Genomic DNA, 27,082 nt, shown 5'->3' with positions numbered 1-27,082 from the left:
TAGCTCACAGCAACCTCAAACTCCTGGGCTCGAGCGATCCACCTGCCTCAGCCTCCCGAGTAGCTGGGACTACAGGCATGTGCCATCATGCCCGGCCAATTTTTTCTATATATATATTTTTAGTTGTCCAGATAATTTCTTCCTATTTTTAGTAGAGACGGGGTCTCGCTCTTGCTCAGGCCGGTCTCGAACTCCTGACCTTGAGCGATCCACCCACCTCGGCCTCCCAGAGTGCTAGGATTACAGGCATGAGCCACTGCACCCGGCCTGTCATTGCTATTTTGATAGGGATTGTACTGAATCTGTAGATTACTTTGGATAATATAAACATTTAAACAATATTAATTCTTCTGGTCCATGAGCATGGGATATCTTTCCTTTTTGATGTGTGTGTCCTCTTCAATTTCTTTCATCAGTGTTTTATAGTTTTCTTTGTAGAGATCTTTCACTCCTTTGGTTAAATTGATTTCTAGGTATTTTATATTCTTTGTAGCTATTATAAATGGGATTTCTTTTCAGATTTTTTACTGTTGATGTATATGAATGTAATTGATTTTCACATGTTGATTTTGTATCCTGCAACTTTACTGAATTTTTAAAAATCATTTCTAAGAGCTTTTTGGTGGAGTCTTTAGGTTTTTCTAAATATAAGATCATGTCACCTGTGAACAAGGCTAATTCGACTTCTTCCTTTCCAATTTAGATGCCCTTTATTTCTTTCTCTTGCCCAACTTTGCTGGCCAGGACTTATAGTACTATGTTGAATAGAAGTAGTGAAAGTGGGCATCTTTGTCTTGTTCCAAATCTTAGTGGAAAGCCTTTCAATTTTTCCCCATTCAGTATGATATTGTCCGTGGGCTTGTCACATACGGCCTTGTGTCGAGGTATGTTCTTTCTAGACCCAATTTTTTCAGGGTCTTTATCATGAAGGGATGTTGAATTTTACTGAGTGCTTTTTTAGTATCTACTGAAATGATTATATGGTTTTTGTCCTTGATTCTGTTTATGTGATGTATCACCTTTATTGTGTATGTTGAGCCATTCTTCCATCCCTGAGATAAATCCCACTTGATCATGGTGAATATCTTTTTAATTCATTGTTGAATTTGGCCTCCTAATATTTTATTGAGGATTTCTACATCTATGTTCATTAGGGACATGGGTATGTAGTTTCCTTTTTGTTGTGTCTTTGTCTGGTTTTGGTATCAGGGTAATGCTAGCCTTATAGAATGAGTTTGGAAGTATTTCTCCTCTTCAATTATTTGAAATAGTTTGAGTAGAGTTGGTGTTAGTTCTCTAAGTGTTTGATAGAATTCAGCAATGAAGCCATCAGATCCTGGACTTTTTTTTTTTTTTTTTTTGATGGGAGACTTTCTTATTACTGCTTCAATCTCATTACTCATTATTGGTCTGTTCAAGTGTTCTATTTCATCATGGTTCAATCCTGGTAGATTGTATGTATCTATGAATTTATCCATTTCTTCTAGGTTTCTCGATTTGAGTATAGTTGTTCACAATGGTCTCTAATGATCCTTTGTATTTCTGTGGTATCAGTTGTAATGTTTCCTTTCTCATCTCTGATTTTATTTTATTTGGGTGTTCTTTTTCTTAGTTTCCCTAAAGGTTTGTTGATTTCATTTGTCTTTTCAAAAAAACCAACTTTCTGTTTTGTTGATCTTTTTAGTGTCAACTAGTATTTTTTTAGTGTCAACTCACTTATTTCTTTTCTGATATTTATTATTTCTTTCCTTTTACTAATTTTAGGTTTGATTTGTTCTTGCTTTTCTAGGTCCTTGTGGTGCATGATTAGTTTATTTACTTGGAGTCTTCCTATATTTTTGGTGTAGGAATTTACTGCTATGAACTTCCCTCTTAGTACCATTTTTACTGTATCCCATAGGTTCTGGTATGTTTTGTTTCCATTTTCATTTCTTTCAAGAAATATTTTAATTTCCTTCTTAATTTCTTCCTTTACCAATGGTCATTCAAGAGCCTATTGCTTATTCCATGTATTTGTATAATTTCCAAAGTCCCTCTTGTAATTGATTTCTAGTATTATTTCATTGTAGTCAAAAAAGATACTTGATATGATTTCAACTTTTTTGAATTTGTTAAGACTTGTTTTGTAGCCTAACATATGGTCTATCCTGGAGAATTTTCCATGTGCTGATGAAAAGAATGTGTATTCTGCAGGAGTTGGATGACATGTTCTGTAAATGTCTGTTAGGTCCATTTGGTCTAGAGTATAGTTTAACTTTGATGTTTCTTTGTTGACTTTCTGCCTGGATGGTTCATTGCCAAAAGTGGGGTGTTGAAGTTCCCTACTATTCTTGTATGGCAGAATTATCTCTCCCTTTACATCTGTTAATAGTTGCTTCATATAGTTATGTGCTCTAGTGTTGGGTGCGTATATATTTACTATTGTTATATCTTCTTTCTGAATTGACCCATTGATCATTATATAATGACATTCTTCATCTATTTTCTCAGTTTTTGACTTAAAGTCTATTTTATCTGATATAAGTATAGCTACTCCTGCTCTTATTTTGGTTTCCACTTGCATGGAATATCTTTTTCCATCCCTTCACTTCCATTTTATGTGTATCTTTATATGTCAGCTTTCCTTCCTGATTGCAGGCCTGATTAGGTGACTTCACACCTAATACCAGACACAGAGGCAACACCTTTCATAGGGTACTTCACTGGCTTCTACCATTTTGTAGGGTCTAATCCCCATAATAACTTCTTCTATTTTACCTCACTTATAGTGACTCTGCTTCTCTGATCAGACCCTGACTAACATATCCCATAAAAAAGTTTCAATTTGGTAGGAGGAGTAAGTTCTGGTGTTCTATTGTACAGCATGGTGACTATAGTTAATAACAACGTATTATATATTTCAAAAATCACAAAAAGATTTTAAATGTTCTCACTACAGAGAAATTATAAATATTTGAAGTGATATGCTAATTAGCCTGATTTGATCATTCCACAATGTATACATGTATTAAAACATAACAACATATCCCATAAATATATACAATTATTATTTGTCAATTTAAATAAAACAAAACTTTTTAAGAAAGGTATTTAAGGAAAGAAGAAAAACTGGATATGAAGTTTGGAAAATCGCAGGCAAAGTGGAACCCACAGGGACAAACTGGATCCCACATCTGTCTTTAACCACCTCTAAACTTGATGATGCAGGTGACCTGCAGAAGCTAGAACCCATAGCCACAGAACTACTCATGTACTTGGCCTAGGACTCAGAGAAGATGAAAGAGGGGATTGTCAGGAGTTGGAAGACCTGCACATTCAGGTGTTGCCCCATACCAACAGAGGAGCCAGCAGATCATTGACAATGTGCATGAGCCACCATGGTGCCTGGCACCCAACACTGACTTTCAGAGCATTAAAATGCTGTTTTACTTCTACCTCTCTAATCTTGTGCCAATTTCTCTTATAGCCAATTCTAATCTGAAATCATGTAGGAAGGGAATTATGGGAAAGGTAGTTGCAGTTTAGCTAAATTAACACAGTACAAAGCTATCAGAATCTACTTATATGCCTGATAAGCATACATGCTTCTTTTAACTATACTTAACCTCTAAATAAAGACAATAGCAAAATCAGGCTTTCCCTTCATATGACACAACTATCCCTCAACTGAAAACATGCCATTCCTCTCCCCAAGAGAGAAATAAAGTCCCTTTATCCATCTTTTGTGATATTCATTCTTTTTCTAGCTGAGTCACACTCTCCTTTGATATCTTGTTACTTAATTCCATTCTGGTTATATGTTGCTGAACAACAAACCAACCCAAACCATTATGTACAGAACAATAATCACCATGGGTTTTGTGTGTTAGGAATTTCGAAAGGGCATAGCAGGATGGTTCTTCTATGCTCCACAATGTCTGCATTGAATAACTCAAACAGTTGGGGGCAAGAACAGCTTTAGTCAGAGAATCCATTTTCAAGATGGCTTCTTCACTTGCATATTGGGCACCTGGCTTGGGATAGCTGAAGGGCAGGCTCATATGGGATTATCAACTGAAGAGCCTGCATGTAGCCTCTCCTGCATGGAAGTCTTAGGTCAGTTGAACTTCTTACAAGGCTGCTCAGAGGTCCAAAGTGAATTTTCCAGCAAACAAGGTAGAAACTGCATGGCCTTTTATGATGTAGCTTTGGAAGTCACCTAGCGTCACTTACAGCATACTATATTGATTGAAGAAGTCACAGCTCTCCCACATTCAAGGGCAGGGAGTATAAACTCTGCCCTTTGATGGGAGAAGCATCAAAGAATTTGAGGCCATGTTTTAAAACCACCACCTGGGACTTTATCTAGTCTTATTCATATTATATAGTTTGGCTAGTTTACCATTTGGTCATTATTTAGCATCATTGTTATTCATATTAATTTCTCATCTGTATCGACTGATGAGAGTACCGTCTATGAAAATATTATTACAAGTGACTTCCTTTCCATGCTTCCCAGGTCTCTTGGAAACTTACCCACCCTTTGCAGCTAAGCTCACATTTCAATTTTTCTACAGATTCACCAATTACAGCGAACACCCTTACTTACAATGCCTTTGCTTGAGAGCCTTGCTCTTACCACTTTTCTTGTGGCATATATAATTCCTAACAGCTTCAGCTGACAATAATGAGGCAAGTGATTGACTAGCCAATAAACAGTGATAAGAAGATGTCTTGGGCTGATTCATGAAATAGAGAAATACATTTGCCTCTAAAGTAAATGATTTAGATCAAGATATTTTTCTACCTTAGAAGGTTAAAGAATAGGCACAGTAAAACAAAAAAGGAAGATAAATAATTGGCAAAACATCTGATTTTAGAAGAAAACTGGAAGCTGTGAACCATGTCTGACTTATAGGAGTGGTTTATAATCTGGACTTGACCATCATTCTGGAACCAGTTGGATTGTATTTTTGTGGTTGCCTATACATAGCCCATAATGAAGGTTCTCTTCTTCTGAAGAATCAGGTCACTTATAGCCTGAACCATTTATTTATTTATTCAACAGATAATGATTGAGCACCTTCCATAGGTCAGGTCAGGTAACATTGTTCTGTGCTGTTCAGGGGCACCACAGTGAGCAAGATACAAACTTTGACCATAGAGTACAATGAAAGAGACAAAAACAAAACAAAACCCTTGCAACACAGAACCTTATGTACCATGACCAGGGGAGACTGAGACTAAGGAAACCCAAGAAAAAGCACACAACCATAAACAAACTCGTTTCACTCTTGGTCTCATGTCTCAATCTCCCTCAATGTCCAATGTGACTATAGATTCCTTGAAGGCAAGAACCACCTTTTACATGCCTGCATACCACTCCCCAGTATCCAGCTCAGTGACATGTCCACGATAACCCATCACTAAACATTTGCTAATGGCTTGACTGATAAATACTGAAATGAAATGAGGCTGTAGAGGTACAAAGTGTTTTGTATTATTTTTTGCCTCCCGTGAAGGTTCTTGGTTGTCCTTCTTTACAATAAACAATCACCACCAATAAATAATAATGTCTGATGTACTATCTTATGCTTGCTAAATTTATAGGTGGGTGGAACAATAGAGCTTTGATTTCTTGACACACATGAGCTCTGTGGTGATGATTCTTCTCTGCTGGCCAGTGGTGCAATGGACTAAAAAGGGAGTTTGGCCCTGTCACTTAATAGCTATTACTTAATCTTTTGGGACCTCTGATCCCTCAACTTGGAGTAAGATCCCTTCCACCTTACCCAGTAGACAAGTTTTTGTTTGATTCTTAGTTTGGGTGCAGGGGAAGATATAGCACTCTGACTATTTATAAACTGATGGTATGTGGCATGGCTTCTCCCCATGCTTCTGTTGTTCCACAGTAAATTCCCAATACTTATGGGGTTTTAGTCCCAGTGAATTTTTCCCTCAAAAACCAACCAGGGTAATAATGAACCACTTTCTTGCATTTTCTATCAAGACAGCTCTTTGTGAGTTCTAAATGTTCTGTCTAGATTCAAAGAAGCTGATTTCTTCATGAGTGGCTGGAATAAGACTTTTCTTGGAAGCTACTGAATATGGATTAGTTGGATTGTTTCTCAGGAAATAAAAAGCAGGCTCTGGGGTGACTACTTCAGCACTTAATTGGGTTAGCAGAGAACTGCAAATGAGAGGTTTTCCTTAGGAGGGAAAGGATGTTTATGGCTCCCACCCCCTTAGGTGGTGGATTTTAACCTAAACGCTAGTCTTCCAATGCAGCCTTTAATTTAGGAACCATTACAAGAATCTATTAGAGCAGAAAATGCCAGGTTGAAAAATTAACACATCACAGGAGTTAATTAGAACCCAGCCTCTCATTAGATACAAATGGAGAGCCCTCCAACTGCCCAACAGCCTGCTGAAGTCATGTTTGTTGCAGCTCCAAAGTAGCTGCATCTTTACTGCTCAGAGGGGGACCAAGGAAACTGCCCAGGCACTCAAGCCAGAGCCACTAGAGGCCCATGGCCTGCGCTTTAGTTTAACTGAAGATCCTATTCACTAGTCCCTATCTTTTCCTCTCAGAGCTGTTGTGCATGTCACAGCCTGGATATTCCTCTTCCTGGAACTCCCTGAGGGAAGTGTTTTCTGTAACAAAGACAAACATGCCGTGCCTGTCACCAGAGGCAGATTGTAGACTGTGTAAACGAGAGGGAGGCTGAGGGGATCCAGGCCATTCACACACAGCTCTAAAGTTGTGGTCTTTGTTTTCTTCCTCATTCGGACTGAAATGTGATTCCTCTGGCTTTCTTTTTTGGAAAATACCTGTGATGAGTTCCATGACTAGAAAGAAAAGCTGTTGACAGGAAAAGCTTCTGACAGGCAAGGGGCTTCTTCACGTGTTTTCAAAGAAGACAGTTGCTTCAAGCAAGCTGAGGCAGAGACGTCAGGTTTAGGAATAAGAGATCCAGATCACAAAAGAGTCACCTTTATCTACAGATTAGGTCAGGTGTTAAGCAGTTTCCTCTGGAAGAGCAGTACCGTGCTTGCAGAGTTTAGGCCAGGCAGATATGCACAGGTCCTTCTCCAACACTTACTATGTGATCTTGAGCAAACTGCTTGGGCTCTCAATTTTCTCAAGGCGTTTTGAGAAATAAGTAAAATAATAAAGGTAAGGCACGTAACACAGTGTCTGGCACAGAGTGACAGTTCTATATGAATGGTTTATTATCGATCTGATGATAGTATTCCTTCACCCAGCACTAATGATGTCCCTCTCTGTGCCAGGCCCTGGGTGAGGAACTTCATTGTTTAATAAACATGCATATATATGTTCAGCATAAAACATGCCCTCTCCCCCACCCCACCCTAGGAGAAGTGCCAGTTGTATATTAACTCCACTTTGTTGAGTAGCTCAGAATTCTGCAAGTCGTCCCCCTTTGAGTAGTCCTCCAAACTCAGCTACCTCTACTTTCAATTTACTCAAAATTCTCTATCTGTGCACCTACCACACTGAGTTATTGTTGTTTATATATTCTTTAATTCCTCCTGTGAGGTCCTAGAGGATAGGGATCATCTATTCATTTGATCTATTCATGATTATTTATTCATTTCTGCAGGCCAATGGGTCTCATGCATCACTCAACACATGAAGATTCAACCCTATTGCTGAGCACATTGACTTCCACCTGGGAACTTTTTCTGGGGAAATAATCCTGCTTTCCATCTTTGAAGGGCCTTGGCTAGTTCTAGCCTCAGTTTCCTAATCTCTTTAAGGGGCTAAGACAGTCTCTTTCACTGGGAGGCTATGATGATGACTGGAGACAATGCAGCTTCTATATGTCCAACACAGTTCTAGGCACAGAGCCAAATACCAAAAAAAGTTGATTCCATTTTTGCCCTCAGCCAAGTCTAGCTGCCAATATAAGTAAAGAAGACTAAAAATACAAGAGAGACTATGAGCACCACGTGAGTGGTAGAGATATGCTTCCAACTTGTATCTAGCCTCTGCCATGTGCCAGATAATTGGCTGAAATGAGAGGATACAATCATACATAAAAACAGCCCTAGGGCAACAGTGGCAGGTGTGGACAAAAGGATCTCAGGAAGAGGGCTGAAAGCCCTTTACCCAGACTGTCAGATCTGGGCCGCTGGAGATGTCTTTAACAGCAGGCTGGAAAACAGGAGGTTGTACCACAATTGGCCTCCCCTAGCTGTTCTAGGGAAAAAAAAAAATCCCAAAACACAATAACCAAGTTATTCAGTACTTACTCTGTGTCAGACACTGCGCTGAATGATTTACAGGCATTATCTCATTTAACTTAGAACAACTGTGTGAGGCAGACACGAACTTCTCTATTTCACACATGGCCAGTTTGAGGCTCAGAGAAGCGCAGGAGCTTGACCACAGTCAAATAACAAGGAGGAATCCACCTGCTTGGGAGTTTCACTGGCCTGCTGGAAAGCAGAGAGAGGGTGGACCAGCACAAAGCCCCGGGGGCCCTGGGAATGAGAGACAGGAAAGTTGGATTGAAACTCAGGTCGCATGATCTCCGGATCCCCAGAACCCAACGCAGAAGCAGAATAAGGAAGAAAGGGGTACAGGCTGCAAGGGCGGGGTGCCCGGAAGTCTGGGGGAGGGGAGTCTGGTGGTTGAGCGCCTTCCTCGCCCTTAGTGCCCTTAGTCAATCCTCTCCCCTCCCACCCTTTCACCCTCCCAACCTTATTTAGAAACCGTGTCCCCGAGACAGGAAGGGCGGCGGGCCGAGAAGCACGGAGCGTCCCGGTCTCATTTCCTTTCGAATCCCCCTGTGGAATTTCATTTCATACGGTGAGGAAATCGGAGCGCGAGACCGTCGGCTGGCCGGCTGCTCCGGGGCGCCTCCCCCACTGGCTGCTGGAGTCAGGCAGCTCCCGGGCGCAGGTCAGGCGAGTCTGGGGGCGGGGAGAGGGGCCGGGCTCCAACCCTAGCAAGTTAGGAGTGAAAATAGCTGCGAACTCGCACGGTACCAGGCACGGCGCTAAGCGTTTACGCTTTATCTCTAATCCTCCCAAGTCACTTGACGGAGGAGGAAACTGACGCCGAGAGGCTGGGCAATTTGCTCAAGGTCACACAGCCGGAATTTAAAGCCACAATCTGTAAATCCAAATCCCGTGTTCTTTGTGTACGTTTCTCTGCCTGATGAGGAGCGAAACCTGCCACGGGCCGAGGTGACAGCTGGAAGGACACGGAAAGGAAAGGGGGCAGATTGATGGGGCAGCACTTCTCACCTGGGAGGGGGGGGGGCAGGTTGCCCTGGCCGGAGCAACTAGGCTCCATCCCCGCCAGGCCCCAGCGCGCCTAGATCCGGGTGGGAGGAAAGTGTGCGCGGGGCAGCCAGGCGGCCGGGCGGGGCTGGGAGCTCCCGGGAGGGAGGGTGGGACGCACAGAGGAGGGGGCCGGAGGGCGGGGACTTGACCCATCCAGCGGGAGGCGGCCCCGCCCCGAAGCCCCGCCCCCCGCTGCCCACGGCACCCGGCCATTGGAGAGGCGCGCTGTCCGTCCCGCCCCGCCGCCGCACTGCGAGCCTCCAGCGCCGCGCAGGGCTCTGGCGGTGAGAGCGGCGGGTGCAGGGTGCTGGCGGGCTTCGCGGAGACGCTGAGCGGACGCGGCCGGTGCCGGGTCGTGGGCCTGTCGCCTGCAGCCATGACCCTCGCAGTCTGTCCCTCAGCCTCGGCCTGGGGCGTCTAGTATTCCACACAGTCGCGCGCAGCTGCCGGAGAGCCGGCCGCTGGCCCCTCGTCGCCCTTGGCGCCTTATCACACTCGTTCCCCGGAGCTGGAAGCAGCACGGGCAGCGGCTCCCCGGTGCAACCTGGGGGTGTCTCCTGGAGGAGCCCCCGCCGCCGCCGCTGCTGCCCCTTACTCTGGTTATGGCCTGGCGGGGCGCAGGGCCGAGCGTCCCGGGGGCGCCCGGGGGCGTTGGGCTCAGTCTGCGGTTGCTGCTGCAGTTGCTGCTTCTCCTGGGGCCGGCGCGGGGCTTCGGGGACGAGGAGGAGCGGCGCTGCGACCCCATCCGTATCTCCATGTGCCAGAACCTGGGCTACAACGTGACCAAGATGCCCAACCTGGTGGGGCACGAGCTGCAGACAGACGCCGAACTGCAGCTGACAACTTTCACACCGCTCATCCAGTACGGCTGCTCCAGCCAGCTGCAGGTGGGCGCCCCCACCCCCACCCCTGGCGGGACCCCCTTGGGGAGGGACGCTCCAGACTAACTTCGCGGAGTCCGTGCCAAGTCGAGCCCCTTGTCCCTTTCCGAGCCTGAAGGGTGCAACTCTTCTGGAAAAGTGATTTCCATCCCCACCCCCACTTTTCTGTCCTTTCTCAGGGACTGGAAGCCAAAACGTTGTGTAAGTCATCTGGCCTGGGAAAGAACCCACTCTTACACCCCGCCCTTCCGTTTTTCTCCCCTGCCCACCCATGTCTGGCCAAGCCCCTAACCCCAGTGGAGCTGAGAGTTATCTTTGCCAAGGATTCGGCTGCTGCTGCTCGGTGGGCGAGTCTCGGATAGGGCAGCCAACTGTAGCTAAGACTTGGAAAGGGAGATAAGGAGACGGGATTTCTCCTTTCCCGGTCCCTCACCAACCTTCTTTCTCCCCCTTATTTTTGCAGTGGGTTATTAAATGAAATACCGCTGCACCGTTTTCTTCTGAATGTCCCCTCCTCGCGGTTTTAGAGGTCATGCATGAAGGAACGGTTAGGTTGGCTTGAGTTCTTATCCTCAGTGTTGAAGGCAGGGTTAATGCTTGGAGAGCGAGAAAAAGCTCTAGGAGGGTAGTTGGAATATTGGAAGAAATTTTTTTTTGCAGTCATTAAAAAATGTAAAGCTGATGTAATGATGTAGAAAATATTTATCCCACAATAATAAGTGAAGAAAGAATTTGCATGTACAGGGTGATTGTTATCTTGCAAAAACAAACACAAAAACAACCACCAATTCATTGAGGGGAGAAAGACTGAAAGGAAAATTTAAGAAGTGTTAACATTGGTTGTGTTTTGGTTGGTGAAGCTGAGTGATTTTTAGAAAATTTGAAAAGAGAGAAGTTGTGGGGAAAAAAATAGAGGTTAGTTGTCCAGGCTAAGTTTCAGGAATCTGTGGTTCTGGCTGTAACTTCTGAGAGATAAGAAACAGACATACAGCTTACTTACTAGGTGCATGTTCTTACACAGGTCATTTTAAAAGTTAGATTGTGGTTTTGGAAAGATGGTTGGGATTAAACCTATTGCTGGTGAAGTGTCCCTTTGGAAATTTCAGAACTTTGGAAGGAGGTTATAAAAGCTTAAGAAATGATCCTCTAGCTCTCAGTTTGGAAACAGCACATATCCTGACATCAGTGGCAATTTTGTTGGAGAAACAGCTTTTGCAGGGGTATATATTTTTAATTACATGTATCCTGGGGAAGCAGCCAAGCTGTTTTGAAGGACAAGATTGGATCCCTTTACATGCTGGAAAATAGTTGCTTGTAACCCTATACTTCATAGACAACATCTGTAAGGAGCCAAGCAGACTGTTTATCAATGCTGGAGGAATTGAGGACAGCAACTGGACTCTCCCCTGCTGGTATTGCAGTTTCAGGGACTTAATATTTACATTTTCCTATTGTGCCTCATTATTATTCATTGAGGAAACCTAGCCAAACAAACCCCTGGTGACCAGAGACCTCAATCTGCCTCCCAGCCTTGAGTCTAACAGTATCTCAATTGGGACATTTTCTGTTTCAATATGGGTGCGATTAAAAAAAAAAAAAAAATTAAGGGCCAATGTCGAGAGATGAGAGGATATTAACAGGATCTACAATTTTTTTTTACATTTATTTTTACGGTGATAAAATAAACCAACCCCTGGTGACCAGAGACCCCAATCTGCCTCCCATCTTTGGGTCTAACAGTGTCTCAATTGGGACATTTTCTGTTTCAATATGGGTCTGATTAAAAAAAAAAAAAATTAAGGGCTAACATGGAGAAATAAGAGAATATTAACAGGATCTACATTTTTTACATATATTAAAAAATTGGTTATTTTAGGTTTATTTCCTTCAGTGTGCAGTTCTTCAGATGCTTTATATTTGTTTGTTCCTCTGGAAAGGATTACTAGAGCCAAACTAAGAAAAATGTGTAAGTGATGGATTATTAGGCACCCCTGTTTGAGGTCAGAGTAAACTGACAGACTCCCTACAGGCTGGTTTAAAAGTAGGTGTATACATTGTCTGGAAGCATTCAACTTAGCTTTGTGCAAGCATTTGGTCAAACTTCCAAGTCATTGTTTTCTTTGTTCATTTCATTACTTTTCCAGTTCTTCCTTTGTTCGGTTTATGTGCCAATGTGCACAGAGAAGATCAACATCCCCATTGGCCCATGCGGTGGCATGTGTCTTTCAGTCAAGAGACGCTGTGAACCTGTCCTGAAGGAATTTGGATTTGCTTGGCCGGAGAGCCTGAATTGCAGCAAATTCCCACCGCAGAACGATCACAACCACATGTGCATGGAAGGGCCCGGTGATGAAGAGGTGCCCTTACCTCACAAAACCCCCATCCAGGCTGGGGAAGAGTGTCACTCTGTGGGAACCAATTCTGATCAGTACATCTGGGTGAAAAGGAGCCTGAACTGTGTTCTCAAGTGTGGCTACGATGCTGGCTTGTACAGTCGCTCGGCCAAGGAGTTCACAGATATCTGGATGGCAGTGTGGGCCAGCCTGTGCTTCATCTCCACTGCCTTCACTGTACTGACCTTCCTGATCGATTCTTCTAGGTTTTCCTACCCTGAACGCCCCATAATATTTCTCAGTATGTGCTATAATATTTATAGCATTGCTTATATTGTCAGGCTGACTGTAGGCCGGGAAAGGATATCCTGCGATTTTGAAGAGGCAGCAGAACCCGTTCTCATCCAAGAAGGACTTAAGAACACAGGATGTGCAATAATTTTCTTGCTGATGTACTTTTTTGGAATGGCCAGCTCCATTTGGTGGGTTATTCTGACACTCACTTGGTTTTTGGCAGCAGGACTCAAATGGGGTCATGAAGCCATTGAAATGCACAGTTCTTATTTCCACATTGCAGCCTGGGCCATCCCTGCAGTGAAAACCATTGTCATCTTGATTATGAGACTAGTGGATGCAGATGAACTGACTGGCCTGTGCTATGTTGGGAACCAAAATCTCGATGCCCTCACTGGCTTTGTGGTGGCTCCCCTCTTTACTTATTTGGTGATTGGAACTTTGTTCATTGCTGCAGGTTTGGTGGCCTTGTTCAAAATTCGGTCAAATCTTCAAAAGGATGGGACAAAAACAGACAAGTTGGAAAGGCTGATGGTCAAGATTGGGGTTTTCTCAGTACTATACACGGTTCCTGCAACCTGTGTTATTGCCTGTTACTTCTATGAAATCTCCAACTGGGCACTCTTCCGCTATTCTGCAGACGACTCCAATATGGCAGTTGAAATGTTGAAAATTTTTATGTCTTTGTTGGTGGGCATCACTTCAGGCATGTGGATTTGGTCTGCCAAAACTCTTCACACGTGGCAGAAGTGTTCCAACAGATTGGTGAATTCTGGGAAGGTAAAGAGAGAGAAAAGAGGGAATGGCTGGGTGAAGCCTGGGAAAGGCAACGAGACTGTGGTATAAGGCTAGCCAGCCTCCACACTTTGCTCATTTTGAAGTGGGGGGAATGCCAGCATTTCGGTGGAAATGCCACTAAAAGTTTTATGCAGTGAATCTCAGTTTGAACAAACTAGCAACACTTAAGTGACCCCCATCAACCCACCGCCCTCTATACCAGCATCATAAAGCCAATGATTTTGCTGCAGACTTTGGAATGATCCAAAATGGAAAAGCCGGTTAGAGGCTTTCAAAGCTGTGAAAAATCAAAACGTTGATCACTTTAGCAGGTCGCAGCTTGGAGCGTGGATGTCCTGCCTAGATTCCAGGAAGTCCAGGGCGATGCTGTTTTTCCTTGCAGGGTGGGCTTTGAGCTGTGAGTTGGTAACTTGCAGGGAGAAAGATTAACTTTTTTAACCCTTTAAAGTTTTAAATACTAACTGGGTCTTTCAGATAGCAAAGCGATCTATAAACACTGGAAACACTGGGTTCAGAGAAGTGTTACAAGAGTTTTATAGTTTGGCTGATCTAACATAAACATCTTCTGTGGTGCACTGTCTGCTGTTTAGAACTTTGTGGATTGCACTCCCAAGAGGTGGTGTCAGAATCTTTCAGTGCCTTTGTCATAAAACAGAATTGTTTGAACAAACAAAAGTACTGTACTAACATGCATACGGTATCCAGTGGATTTTTCTTCTCTCTCTTCCTCTCTTAAATATCAACCTCTCTTCTAGGCTGCTGCTGTTTTCTTCATTTTACATTAATGACTCAAAAAGATATTTTTATAGGAATTTTTGCACGGCAGCATGCCTAATGAGAGGAAAAGGAAGGGTGATTCACTTTCTGACAATCACTTAATTCAGAGGAAAATGAGATTTACGAAGTTGACTTACCTTACCGACCCCAGAGACCTATTGCATTGAGCAGTGGGGACTTAATATATTTTACTTGTGTGATTGCATCTATGCAGACGCCAGTCTGGAAGAGCTGAAATGTTACGTTTCTTGGCAACTTTGCATTCACACAGATTAACTGTGTAATTTGTGTGTGTCAATTACAATTAAAAGCACATTCTTGGACCATGACATAGTATACTCAACTGACTTTAAAACTATGGTCAACTTGCATTCTCAGAATGATAGTGCCTTTTTTTTTTTTTTTTAGCATAAGAATGTTATCAGAGTCTGGTCTACTTACTACAATGGAGACTTTTTTAATTTTGTGAAGGGAACTAAGGACAGCTAATCCAACTACTTGGTGCATAATTGTTTCCTAGTAATTGGCAAAGGCTCCTTATGAGATTTCTTTGGAGGCAGTGTGGCCTGGAGTATTTATATGGTGCTTAATGAATCTCCAGAATGCCAGCCGGGAACTTGATTGGTTAGCAGGGAATAAAGTGTAGACCATATGAAATGAACTGCAAACTCTAACAGCATAGGTCTTAATTGCCTTTTGTGGAGGTATCCAAAGCTTTTAAAATTTATGTTTTACGTTCCTCACAAGGGGGTACCCCCTAGCAGCCTCTCAAAAGTTGCAGTTCTTTTAAAATTGTAACTGGCCTTCTCTTAATCCGCCTTAGGCCTTCTAATCATGAGATCTCTGGGACAAATTGTTGACTATGTTACAGGTTGCTCTCCTTGTAACTCATACCTGTCTTTGCTTTAGCAACTGCTTTGTAATGACTCATTTATTTATTAATTCATGTCTTTTTTTTAATCGGTAGGAAAACTTTTTTTTTTAGTATCACACTTCTTTTTGGAGAAATATCATTTCCAGGGACTCAAAATCCCAAATAGGTGGTCCAATTCTGGAAATAAGCATGTCTTCTTTTTTTTTTTTTTTTTTGGTTTGACATTTTCCTTCCTTCTTTCCTCTTTGTTTTTGTGTGGTTCTTGAGCTGTCTGAGATCGAGGCGCCCATACGGTCTGTTGTGTGTTTTGGAAGGAAAAGTCTTAGGGCTTTTGAGACTGAAGCTAAGTGGGCACGGGTGGCCCCTGCTGCTGTGTGCCCAGTTTGAGTACCTTGGCTGGATTCTGGGTCAGGGCTCCAGGAGCATGAGAATTGATCCCTGGAAGGACCAGTTTAACTCCATCTGAGAGTACATTGCCTATGAAATGCAAAATGTGGACTCCCTGTGCTGCTTGCAGATAGTTCCCATAACTGTCCAGGGCCCTGGAGCATGCACCCAAGGGCAGAGCCTGCCCTTACTCACGCTCCGCTCTGGTGTCTTGGGAGTTGTGCGGAGACTCTGGCCCAGGAAAGGGAAGGAGAGCCATGCAGGGGCAAAACTGGCCTTGCTGTTAGAGCATAGGGGTTTGTGAAGCAGTTTTCTTTGTAACGCGTCAGTGGGGTGACCAAGACAGCACCTAGCAGAGGGCCAGGCATGCAGTAGGTGCTCAGTAATTGTCAATGATTAAATAATAACAATAAAAGAGCACTTGGGGAAACTGTTCTGAGTTCTGGAGTTCTGAGTTCTGGAGCTGGTACCCTGACAACCTTGCAGGTTTTGACATGTGTGTTCCATAAATCTCTTCCCTTCACAGGGGAAAGTATATTTGATCAGAAATGGCCAGTCAGTGCAGACTGGATTAGTAGCTTAGCGATGCCAAACCGTTATAGGCCTTTCCTTTCACATTCCAGACAACGGAGAGTGTTTACAATTTCAGGTAAGGAACTTGGTAGCTGAGGAGTCAGTGACTAGTGACCTTCAAGCGACTCCACCACTTCTTAAATTGGTGTTTGTTTTAAAAAAAATTCAATTATCAGCACATTTATTGAGTGCCAATTGTGTATAAAGCCCTGTGTTAGGTGCCTTAAAGGATGTCACAGGAGACAATCTCTGTTCTTCTAACTGATCTAGGGCAAGGCTGCACCTGGGGCTGCCGAACTTTGCTATTGGTTTTATGAAGGAGCAGGGGCTTCTGGAGTTCCCTTATGTTTCACTTTCTCCACCCCATAAACCTCTTTCTGGGTCTTTCTACCTTTAACACATCTCTCATCCCTGCCAGGACTCCTGCCGAGTCAATTACAGGAGTTTTTGACAGAAAGCATCAGCTCTGTTTCAGGACAATCTCCGTAGAAATCCCCCATGAAGACTATGAAGGTAGGTTGTAAGGACATGAGCTCCCACATCTTTGGCTTTGGGGCAGACAATTCAGGGCTTAGGGTGTTCTGTGTGACTTGTGTAGGTATATTTGAGGACAGTCTAGCTAGGGAAGAAGTTAATGTTTCTCTTTCTCTGAAATCTAGAATAAGTGGGTAGGATTGTAGCTTCTTATAAAAATCTCTTGGCCTCCAAAGATTTTATTAAACAGGAGCCAGTGGCACCTCTGTCCAACCTTGTCTCTGGAAGACTCCCTTCTCCTGCTTCATAAGGGCCAAACCTCAGAGCAGAGAAACATGGGGCAGGGTGGAACTGACCAGAACCATCTGGTTGAGCTACTTGGTTGATTCATATCCTTTTTCCTTTATGAAGACCTATTTCCTGATCTCCGAGGCTGTTTCTGAGCTGGCAGCTTACTGGGGCCTGACACCAGAGAAGGAGTGACATTTTTTATTTTCCCCAAGATGCTCTCTGACTTTCCTAGGTCATACATACCCTCACCTGCACTCCCCAAACTCAGAATCTGGGAACCTTGTATACCTGGATTCTGAATTGGCATTCTACCCAGCACCTTCAGTTCTGTACTCTCTGGCTCTGCTCAGCCTCCCAGGCACTCACTTAAGTGCTTACTGTGTTGGGAACCAAGCTGGGACCTATGAACCAAAAAAATAGCTCAATAGCCTCAGTCCTGGAGGGGCAAGACTTGGTTCAAAGGGATTTCACCAGGGTGGTGCAATTTTCGACGTCTGATGAGGTGACCACAGCCACAGTTAAGGAAGAGAACCAGAGAGGACAGACTTTGGAAGGAACCTCTTAAAAGACAGTCTATATCCTGTATTTCATTCTGTAATGGCATCGGAGAGAGTTGCTATTCCAGCCAATCGTGTTGAATTACTGGACTCTGACAAGTTCTTTTGTTCTTTTATTGTATTTGAGTTTAGAGCCCCTGTCTGGATTTCTATTATGTCTGGCAAAGGACCTGGGTTATCATTTTTCCTCCAGGGCTGGATCACAGATCTTGGAAACTTCTCAGAGAGCATTTTGCTCCTACCAAAGATCAGATGATAGAGACTTAAACAATGGATTTTGTTTCACTGTAGCCTGAGCAGAGCTTTGTGCTGCTGCCTCTTGCCATGCACATGTGCAATAATGGCACACTTCGCAGTACCGGGAGGCAGGTGAACCCCGGGTCCCCCTGACATGCCTCTTCCCCTTTGTAAGCTCAGTTGCCCTGATAGTAGCCTGCTTCTGTTTCTGATAGACCTTATTTCCTCCTCCTTTGCATCAGCAAATTCCCAGTATTCACCCAGGCGATTTGTAGAGGGCCTGTTTGGGGGTCCTAATGTGAGCCATGTCCTCAAAGCTTTTGTACCTCCTTGCTCTCCTACAATATTCAGTACATGACCACTGTCACCCCAGAAGGCTTCTGAAAAGAGGGGCAAGAGCAGGTCTGCCCCATGAAGGTTGGGTCCATCTTCTATCCCAAATTGTGAAAGTTTTCAAATCCTGTTAATGGGCTCAGGCCCCGACTTGGCTGTGGGCTTTGGGAGGGGTAAGCTACTTCTGGGTTTCTCCCAGTGGAGCATGTAGGTGGTTCTGAATTTCTTCTGCCTCACAGGGATGTTGTGAGGCTTTAGAAGGTCTAAGGATGAAGGCCCTTTGAGCTCTTTGTAAGAAAAGTGGACAAAATATCAGGCATGATCTGCAAAAAGGTAAAATATGACTCCCCCTGCTCTGTGCAGCAGTCAGGCTGGTTGCTCTGTGGCCTTTTCTTGTGTCCTCATGCCACCCCCACCCCCTTCCAGGAACCCTGAAACCAACTTGGGGGACTTTCAGATGTTCGACATAGAGGTACCAGGCAAACTCCTACACATGCCCTCAGTGAATTGCTGAACTTCAAAGAAAATGGACCCTGCTTTTAAGAATGTACAAAAGTATGTCTGCATTGATGTCTGTACTGTAAATTTCTAATTTATCACTGTATAGAAAAAAAACCTTGCTATTTAATTTTTGTATTAAAGGAAAATAAAGTTTTGTTTGTTAAACTGGTGTGTGATTTGGCATGTTCCTGAAAGTGTAGGACAGTCCCTGGGAAGCATACATACCCAGTAGTGAGAAATAGAGGATTCAGTTTGCAGGGCAGGACAGGTTGAGGACTGCTTTCTGAGAGCCTCTTTGTTTCTTTTTTTGCTGGTGCTATTTTTCCCCTGTGGGATTTCTCCTGGGTCAGCAAACCCCCACAGTCCAAGGTCAACAGAATTTATCACTACCGTGGTCATCAGTAGCACTCAAGTGAGTCACATGATGCTTTGGACATAACTATAGTTCTCAAGCTGTTACCCCAATAACACCTCGTTCAGCATTTCCAATATGTGTGGCCATCTTTGCCTTCCAAATCCCATTGACTTAGTCTAGTGGCCTGAAAAAGTTTTCCCACCCCTTCTAGAGCTTTAGGCTTCATAAAAAGGGAAATGGAAAGGGAGCTTTTTTTTTTTTTTCATTTTTTTATTTTTATTTTATTTTTTATACAATGTTTCTGTTTTGTGTAATAGACATGGGAGTATGCACATCAGTCGGTCAGGAAAATGTCTTCTAAGCTAATTTTATAAGTTGGGTGGTCTGTTTCCATATCCACGAAAGTCATCAGACAAAGCAAATTCAAAGCCATTATCAGGACATGGTCATGGGAGCTAGTAACATTACGGACCACGCAGACTGGGAAGGAAAGCCACTGCTATAGGAGATGCCTGCTGGTGTCCCAGATGAGAGCGTCAGGCCGCTTGGTTTGCTGTTAAATTTCCTGCCACCCCTTAGATTCACTTGAATACCATCCTGTTTTGGTGTGAGTAAAAAAGCCCATTGAACAGGCATCTCCAATACTGCTGTCCTTATCTGTGATTGCTATTGTACTTTTATCTCAAACCCTAAATGAAGAGAGGCATGTAATTTAAATTCTCTTCCCTTTAGGACAGGCTGTGTTTCTCATTCCATTACCTACTCGTTAAGTAGTTACGAAGTTAAGGAGAAGTCAACACAATCTGGAATGGAATCATAATAATCCCTTGCACTTGTAGAAACACTTTCCGAATAGAAAATACTTTCATTTACATGATTTCATTTTATTCTCATGACGTTTCTGAAGTAAGTAGGGCAGGCATTGCCTTACTTTAGAGAGGAGAAGCCAAGACTTAGGGCAAGGGCAACGCAGTGGGGAGGCAGTAGGTTGGACAGCCAGGTCTTCTCATGTCTAGCTCAGGGTTTTGGTTTTGTTTCAATTGTACACTCCTGGGGTTGCAACTTTGTCCTCCCAAAAGATATGTTGAAGTCTTAACCCCAGATACCTGTGAATGTGACCTTATTAGGAAATAGGGTCTTTGCAGATGTAATCAAGGTAAGATGAGTTCATACTAGATTAGGGTGGGCCCCAACCCAATAACTCATATCCTTATAAGAAAAGGGAAATTTGGGTGCAGAGAGAATGCCCCGTGTGAAGGCAGAGACAGAGAGAAGAGTTGCACAGCTGCAGGCCGAGCAAGAAACACCAAGGATTGCTGGCAACCACTCAAAGCTAGGAGAGATGCATGGAAGATTCTTCCCTGGGGCCTCCAGAAGGAACCAGCCTTGATTTTGGATTTCTAGCTTCCAGAACTGTGTGAGAATAAATTTCTGTTGTCTTAAGCCACCCAGTTTGTGATAATTTGTTATGGCAGCTCTAGGAAACTAATACTCTATCCCTCTGATTTCTTCAACTACTGCAAATAGTTCATTGGGAGTGGGTAGATTCTTTGGCAGGCACCTCTCTCAATAATGAGACCTGGCATTGAGGATCTGTTTTTTAAGGATTATGTAGCATAATCACTATAGTAAATTTCTTTATCTGTAAACTGAACACCTCTAAAGTAAACCCCATGGCCCCTGACACTCAACTGGTTTGAACTGGCCTTGGTTGGTCTCTTGGCCACCCAGTCCCAAAGGGCCAGGACCCTAACTGGAATGTGACCCAAGGGTTTTTAGCATTTCTGTCCTGAGAACTGCCTTTTTCTCTTTCCCATTTTAGCTTTCACATGCAATCATAATTTTAAAGTTGAGCTGACTCTTGACTAAAGAGGTCAGCCTTGGCCTCCTGTTTTCAGAGGTTCTGTGTACAGAAATAAACTACACTGGGAGAAGGGCTTTATCCTCTTCTCAGTTTTCCATCACAATGCAAGCTGGTTTGATAGAACTGGGAGGATCTCAGTTTTACAAATGTGTTGGACCTGCAAAAGTTTAGTCCACAAAGCTTTCAAAAATGGACCTTGTCCCCGCTTGAAATTCCTAGATTCACTCTGTTTTTTTCCTTCAGTTTATTTCATCCATAAGCTAAGAGAGCCCATAGATTCATCTGCCCTCGTGGCAAAGGATTCCAACTTCTCAAATTCCCAGGGAGAATAGAAAATCAAATATATTACATTTCCCATCAAATGCTTGATTTTCATCAGCCTTCCACCTGGTTTCCTGTAAGGGCCCAATCCTGTTTTCACCCAAGAACATGCTTAATCTCATGGATAGCCCATGTTATGAATGCCTTTTTCTTTAAGAGATTAAATGATTGGCTATCTAAATTTCTTAAAATGCTTAAGGGTTGCATCATTTCACTTGTTATGAGGTAGATGGGCAGAGTATAAAGCAATGAGATGGAATTGATAAGTCACATAGAAAAACCTGTCGTAGTTTCATCATCTTCCTCTTACCCCCTGCGTTTGCTTACACTGTTTCCCTTTGCCTGGAATGTCCTTTCCATCTTTTTCCCATGAGGCTCTGTCCTTTCTTCACTACTGAAGTCTTGTGTCTCATCTCCTGGGAAGACATTCCTGACCCTCCTGCTTGCCACTTCCTGCCTTCCTTTCCTTCTAACTGTAGGTAAGTTTAAGCCTCCGTGCCTCTGCGCATGCGACTTTGGGAGCCTTCATTGCACTGTTTGCAATGGTCTCTGCGTGTGTCCTTTTCCCCACTGGACTGAGCTCCCTGGGCAAGACTCTGAGTGCCCAAAGTGGCCCATCTGTGTACCGTCAGAGCCTGGCACAGTGCCTGGCACAGAGCATAAGTTTCAGGAATATTTGTGGAAAGAAGAAAGGGTGGGAGGAAGGGTGGGAGTAAGGAGAAAAGGAGGGAGTGAGGGAGGGCATTTTACCTTGTTAGGTGGAGAAAATTAAGGGCTTCAGTGAAAAACATGACCTGCATAGGAAGGGAACCAAAGGTGGCAAGAGTCATCATGTTGGCAGGACTTTCTGGAAAGAGGCTGGGGCACTAGCCTCAGAGAAAATTCTCCAGCCTCCAAAATGAATTAGAGAATGATCTCTACCTCACTGTGTTGCCTGTTGTAAATTGTCTCTCTTCCCCTTTTTTCTCCTCCTCCCCCAAGAAATATTTGCTGAAAGCCAACTGTATGTAGAACGCTGGAATGGGCTGGGGAACAGAGACAGGGAGTGATTTAAAAAAAAAAAAAAAAGCCATGAAAGACGAAGTCCAACTTAGAGTCCAAAAGTGCAGATGACAAAACAGAGAAAGAATTCAGCTGTTATTAACAAGCTTAACACGCTAAACCTGGAAAAACAAATCCTCTACCACTTAGTAAATATTTGTTGAATAGCTGAATCAGGGTCCATCATGTGCCAGCCACTGTCCTGGGAAGGCACTACAGGGGACACTGAGATGAATAAGACAAAACCTTTCCCCCTAGAAGTTCGTGGCAGCGCACCACGTGCCTCTCTGTCCTCCCCTCCAAGGATCAATGCCACCAATCCTACCACGCTTACTGTGGAATTTCTTCCTAAGTTCCAAGGCCTTGATGGTTTAGCTTGAATGGAACAGCTTCTGAGTAGCCAGTGTAAGGCAGTTCCTAAACTGTTGTCATCTCACCATTTGATCCCCAAACGACACATCTACCTCACATAAATACGTAGAGAAGGTGCAGGGAAGAACAGAAAAGGTGAAGTGTGGATCCCAAAAGCCCATGACTCTTTTAAGACTTAGTCTGCCCATCAAAACCACCCTCTGAATTCAATATGTAAAAAATAAAAATTAAAACTTACTCATTATGTGCCACCAGAGGCATTTGATCATCAGATTCAGCAAACTGCCTCCATCTGATCATCCATTCTGGGCACATGAGTTAATTTATAATATTTGCCCCCAGTAGGTCATTTATGTAGTTATGTCTGCCTTGTGTCCTCTGAAACTTCTTCTCTTGCTGCTGTTATGTCATAATTGTATAAACTCTAAAGAGATTGCTCTATAGAAGTTAAAAGAAGTATAGTACACGATCAGTCCCCATATATCCAGACTGAAAGGGCTAAATGTGTGAATAAACTTGGCTGAGAGTTGCCTGGAGGGAGCAGCGGGGCAGTGAGTGGTGGAGTGTAACTGGAGCCTGAGATTCTTGGAGTGGGAGGGAAGGTGGTCTGAGGCCAAGTTATGAAAGGCCTTGGAGGTCGTATTTTCTCCTGAGCCCGGCACAGGGGAGGCAGCAAAAGTCTGAAAGCAAGGAAGGCTCCCGTCCATGCGGGTGTTTTGACACAGCTTGCTCTGGCGGCCCTGTGGACTGTGGGTGGGAGAGGAGGCAGGCAGGAGGCGGGAAGACCAGTTTGAATGAGAAATGGTGAAGGCCTGAATAAAATTGGTAGAAGAGAGATGGAAAGGAGGGGGTGATTTTTCAGAGAAACCACAATAAATTGTATCCTCTGGGGCTCTGTTCAATGAGCCGAATCTTTTCTTTCTAAAATGCCAGTGTTTCAGAGGCAAGGAGTTTTTGTTTGCTTTGTACACCTGATACAGCACACTCCCTACATTGCAAACTACAGATAAATAACACCGAAGGCCACAGCGGATTGCAACACTGACCAAGTACCCCTGGAGATCTTGAGCTTCCCTGCACTGAGACTCTCCCTTGGAGTGTGCAGGTCAGCATGACACCGTTTGTCAGCGGAAGGGGCAGGGTCCTTGTCAGGAGAGTGCTTAGTTGTTTATGTGGAGCTAAGGGGCCCTACTAGCTCTTCAGGACTCAGAGTTTCCTATCACGACTTACTTCCTAGATTAACTGATACAAATCCCATCGTAAAAGTTTAATTTAGGACAAATTTAATCCCGGTCATGTCTCCCATCTAGATTTTATTTCTTGACACAGTTTTCTTTGCTGGCTACCATTGGCGGTAAAAGTCTGCATTGCCACCAGATCCACAGAAAAAGATATCAAGGGCCCACACATTTTTCCTAATCCTTTTCCTTTTAAATCAGAAATTCTGTATAACATTTTCCATAAGTGAACGAGAGAATCACTTTCTAGCTTTTTTTGGTGGCCCTTCTCCTTTTTTTTTTTAACAACAGACCTTCCTTTTGGATTTACATCAGCATTTAGCTAACTTCCTGAACATTTCACCCATTTCCTGAACTTATTCTGAGGAAGGAAAAACATCCTCCTTCAGAAATAAATGCAAATAATCACAGAGATTATTTCTATTAAATAAATAGTGTAAACGCAATGGAATTTCCTGTAAAATGTATATTTACCATGGATATTTCAACAAAAATCTATTTGTTGTGATTCTGCAGGACCCATTGTATTTGCAGTTAGTCTGAAGAATTATAATCCTCATGTAGCTATTCAGGAGGTAAGTTCTAAACATTTGCAATTTTTACTCTTATTAAAACTATTTTTTTACTGAGAAATCTGAACACTGGGAAAATTATTCTCTTCAGGTCAGCATTTTTGAAGCTCTGTCTCTTTTAAAACAGAGTTCTTGTGACACCTAGTGGTGAATACAGGCAGAACAGCTTTAGGACAGCATATTGACTTCATGCAGGGTCCCTGTAATTAGGATTTTTTGTTAATGCATTTGCTTTGGGGGAAACACACTACTTACAAGAACTTAAAAATGCCAATGCCTAGGAATCCTGAGAAGTAGTGACATGGAAACGTTTCCTTTATGTGTTTCTGGCAACGTTCTCTTCTCTTGATTAATGTTTCCTGAGAGCCAGTTCACCTCCTAGAGCTAAACTGACTCGATTTTAAGAATGAATGAAAAATGTGAAGCTCTGCAGAGAAAACACATTAGTATATCACGAGAGAAATTTCCCTGTATTTTTGAGGAGGCCTCCTCCCATTTTTTTTTTTTTTTTTTGAGACAGAGTCTCACTTTGTTGCCCTGGCTAGAGTGAGTGCCATGGCGTCAGCCTAGCTCACAGCAACCTCAGACTCCTGGGCTCAAGCAATCCTTCTGCCTCAGCCTCCCAAGTAGCTGGGACTACAGGCATGCGCCACCATGCCCAGCTAATTTTTTTCTATATATTTTTAGCTGCCCAATTAATTTCTTTCTTTTTTTGGTAGAGACGGGGTCTCGCTCTTGCTCAGGCTGGTCTCGAACTCCTGAGCTCAAACAATCCGCCCGCCTCGGCCTCCCAGAGTGCTAGGATTACAGGCGTGAGCCACCGCGCCTGGCCCCAAGGCCTCCTCCCATTTAGCCATCTTTTAGTGGAGAAGAGTGGTCCTTTTCTGGTGAATGTGTCGTTGACATCTTAGAGGTGTATTATAGGCTGAATGCCTGCCACTTCTGAATGCTTTACAGGGGACTTCTAGTGTTGCCAGTGGCTAAGTTTTGAAGAGAGAGGTGATAGGGATCTCAGAGAGGCTGTCTCCACCCCACCCCACCCCTGCTGGTAGAAAGCCGTCCAAGATGGATGGATAGTATGGTCTAGCCAATCCCAAACACTTCCAGTTCCTCCTGTCCTGAAATGGTTTCAGCCTTCTTGACCACCACACGTGCTGGACTCCTCAGCCAGGGAACTCCTTCCCTCCATGTCCCTTCTGCTCATTCTTCATGTCCCCATGTGAATGTTTCTTCTTCTGGGAGCCTTGCATGATCTGACCAAGCAGAGCTGACAGTGCCCTCCTGTAGGTCACCTCTGAACCTAGTTCAAACATCTATGACTACATGTGTCATATCACATCACATTGCTTCTGCATGTTTCTCCCATAATGTCTGTGAGCTTCTCAAGGACAAGAACTATTCTTGCACCTAACCCCCTGGCTTGTCCAGGTGCTCCACAGATGTTCACTGATGTCCTGGCACCAGCCATTTCGGGCATTAGATTATTCTATTTGGCTACAGTGTTTTGATAGGAGCAAATTAAGAGTAGCGCCGCTAGTTTAAGAGCAGAGTTGACAAACAAGGGACTAGGTCTTTGAAAATGTGCAGAGCCATTGATTATCCCAAATAAAGTAAGCTTTCACCCCCTGAGGAATAAGACGGTTTCACAAAAATAATCTCTAAGTTTCTGTCTGGTTCTAACATTGTAGGATTCTATAATTAGGAAAGCCATGATTTAAAACAGGGTTTTAAAATTTCTGGGGTCATGACAGAGTCTACAACTGTATGCAAAAATATTTTATGTACACATATGTCTTTTTCTGGACAATTGGTCCATATGTTTCATAGATAGGGTTTATGATCTCAAAAGATTAAATACTGCTGATTAAGAATCATCGACCAAAATGGTGATCTTTGCTCACTCTCTACTGGGTCAATAGGAGTTAACACTTTCTTGCATGCCTCAAGAGATGCAAAGCCCACGTTGCTTTTTCTCCCACCACTCTTAGAGCACACCTACAGGTCCTGGTCTGCAATTTAAAAAGAGACTTGCATCTTAGAAGGCTTTTGGACGTTTCCCATTTGTGCTGCATTAATGTCCCCCTCAAGTTCTAAATATAAGGGTAAGTGTGTGGTCAGAACTCTTGTCAACTCAAGTTTGTGTACCTTTCCCCACATTAAAGAAAGAAATTGACATTATCAGAGATGATATTAATATTCCTTAGGTGAGGTACCAGGGCTACTCTGGGAAAACTACCACACAGAGCCCCCAAGTTTCGCCCAGTGGTCCACCCTGAACCTGTTGGGTAACACTGGAAATCCTGCACATGAAGCATGATCACTGAAAAATTCTACCACTGTGATCTGGGCCTGCAAATCGCTATGATGCTTTTCCTCTTCAGTGGGAGATGCCATTTGCAAAGTGAATTGTGGCTGGCAGCATCGGCTTCGTGGGTGTATGACCTGGGCAGTCATTCAGGGTCCTGTGTTTAGAAAGGCCTTGTGCTTTGTTTAATGTTCTGCTGTTGTCTTGAAATTCTAAATAATATTTGAACAAAGGGCCCATATTTTTATTTTACACCCAGTCCTGCAAATTAGGTTGCTGGCCATGAGTGGCTGCATATACCTGAAGAAGCACCATGTAGTGGAAACAGCAGGAGCTTTGTTTGGAGTTGACAGTTCTCCAACTGTCAAATCCCAGGCTGCAACTTCCCAGCTCTGTGAGCTTGGGTAAGT

At 43.5% G+C, this 27,082-nt stretch overlaps 1 protein-coding gene across 1 annotated transcript; it reads left to right on the top strand.

Moving 5' to 3' along the window:
* Positions 1-9,577: 9,577 nt before the first annotated feature.
* FZD4 (frizzled class receptor 4) lies at positions 9,578-18,769 on the top strand. Its single transcript, XM_012641854.1, has 2 exons — positions 9,578-10,181; positions 12,320-18,769. The coding sequence occupies exons 1-2, from the start codon at positions 9,897-9,899 to the stop codon at positions 13,646-13,648; spliced, it is 1,614 nt and encodes a 537-aa protein (XP_012497308.1). The 5' UTR covers positions 9,578-9,896; the 3' UTR covers positions 13,649-18,769.
* The last annotated feature ends 8,313 nt before the right edge of the window (positions 18,770-27,082 follow it).

Source organism: Propithecus coquereli, unplaced genomic scaffold, assembly GCF_000956105.1.
Source record: "Propithecus coquereli isolate 6110/MARCELLA unplaced genomic scaffold, Pcoq_1.0 Scaffold170, whole genome shotgun sequence".
Lineage (NCBI taxonomy): Eukaryota > Metazoa > Chordata > Mammalia > Primates > Indriidae > Propithecus > Propithecus coquereli.
Note: the sequence above shows the minus strand (reverse complement) of the source record. Positions and strands in the feature narration are given on the sequence as shown.

Excerpts from the sequence above, each read along its gene's own strand:
- FZD4 (XM_012641854.1), top strand. The coding sequence starts at position 9,897 with ATGGCCTGGCGGGGCGCAGGGCCGAGCGTCCCGGGGGCGCCCGGGGGC. Across the intron at positions 10,182-12,319 it reads GCTGCTCCAGCCAGCTGCAG|TTCTTCCTTTGTTCGGTTTA; the intron begins GTGGGCGCCCCC and ends TTACTTTTCCAG.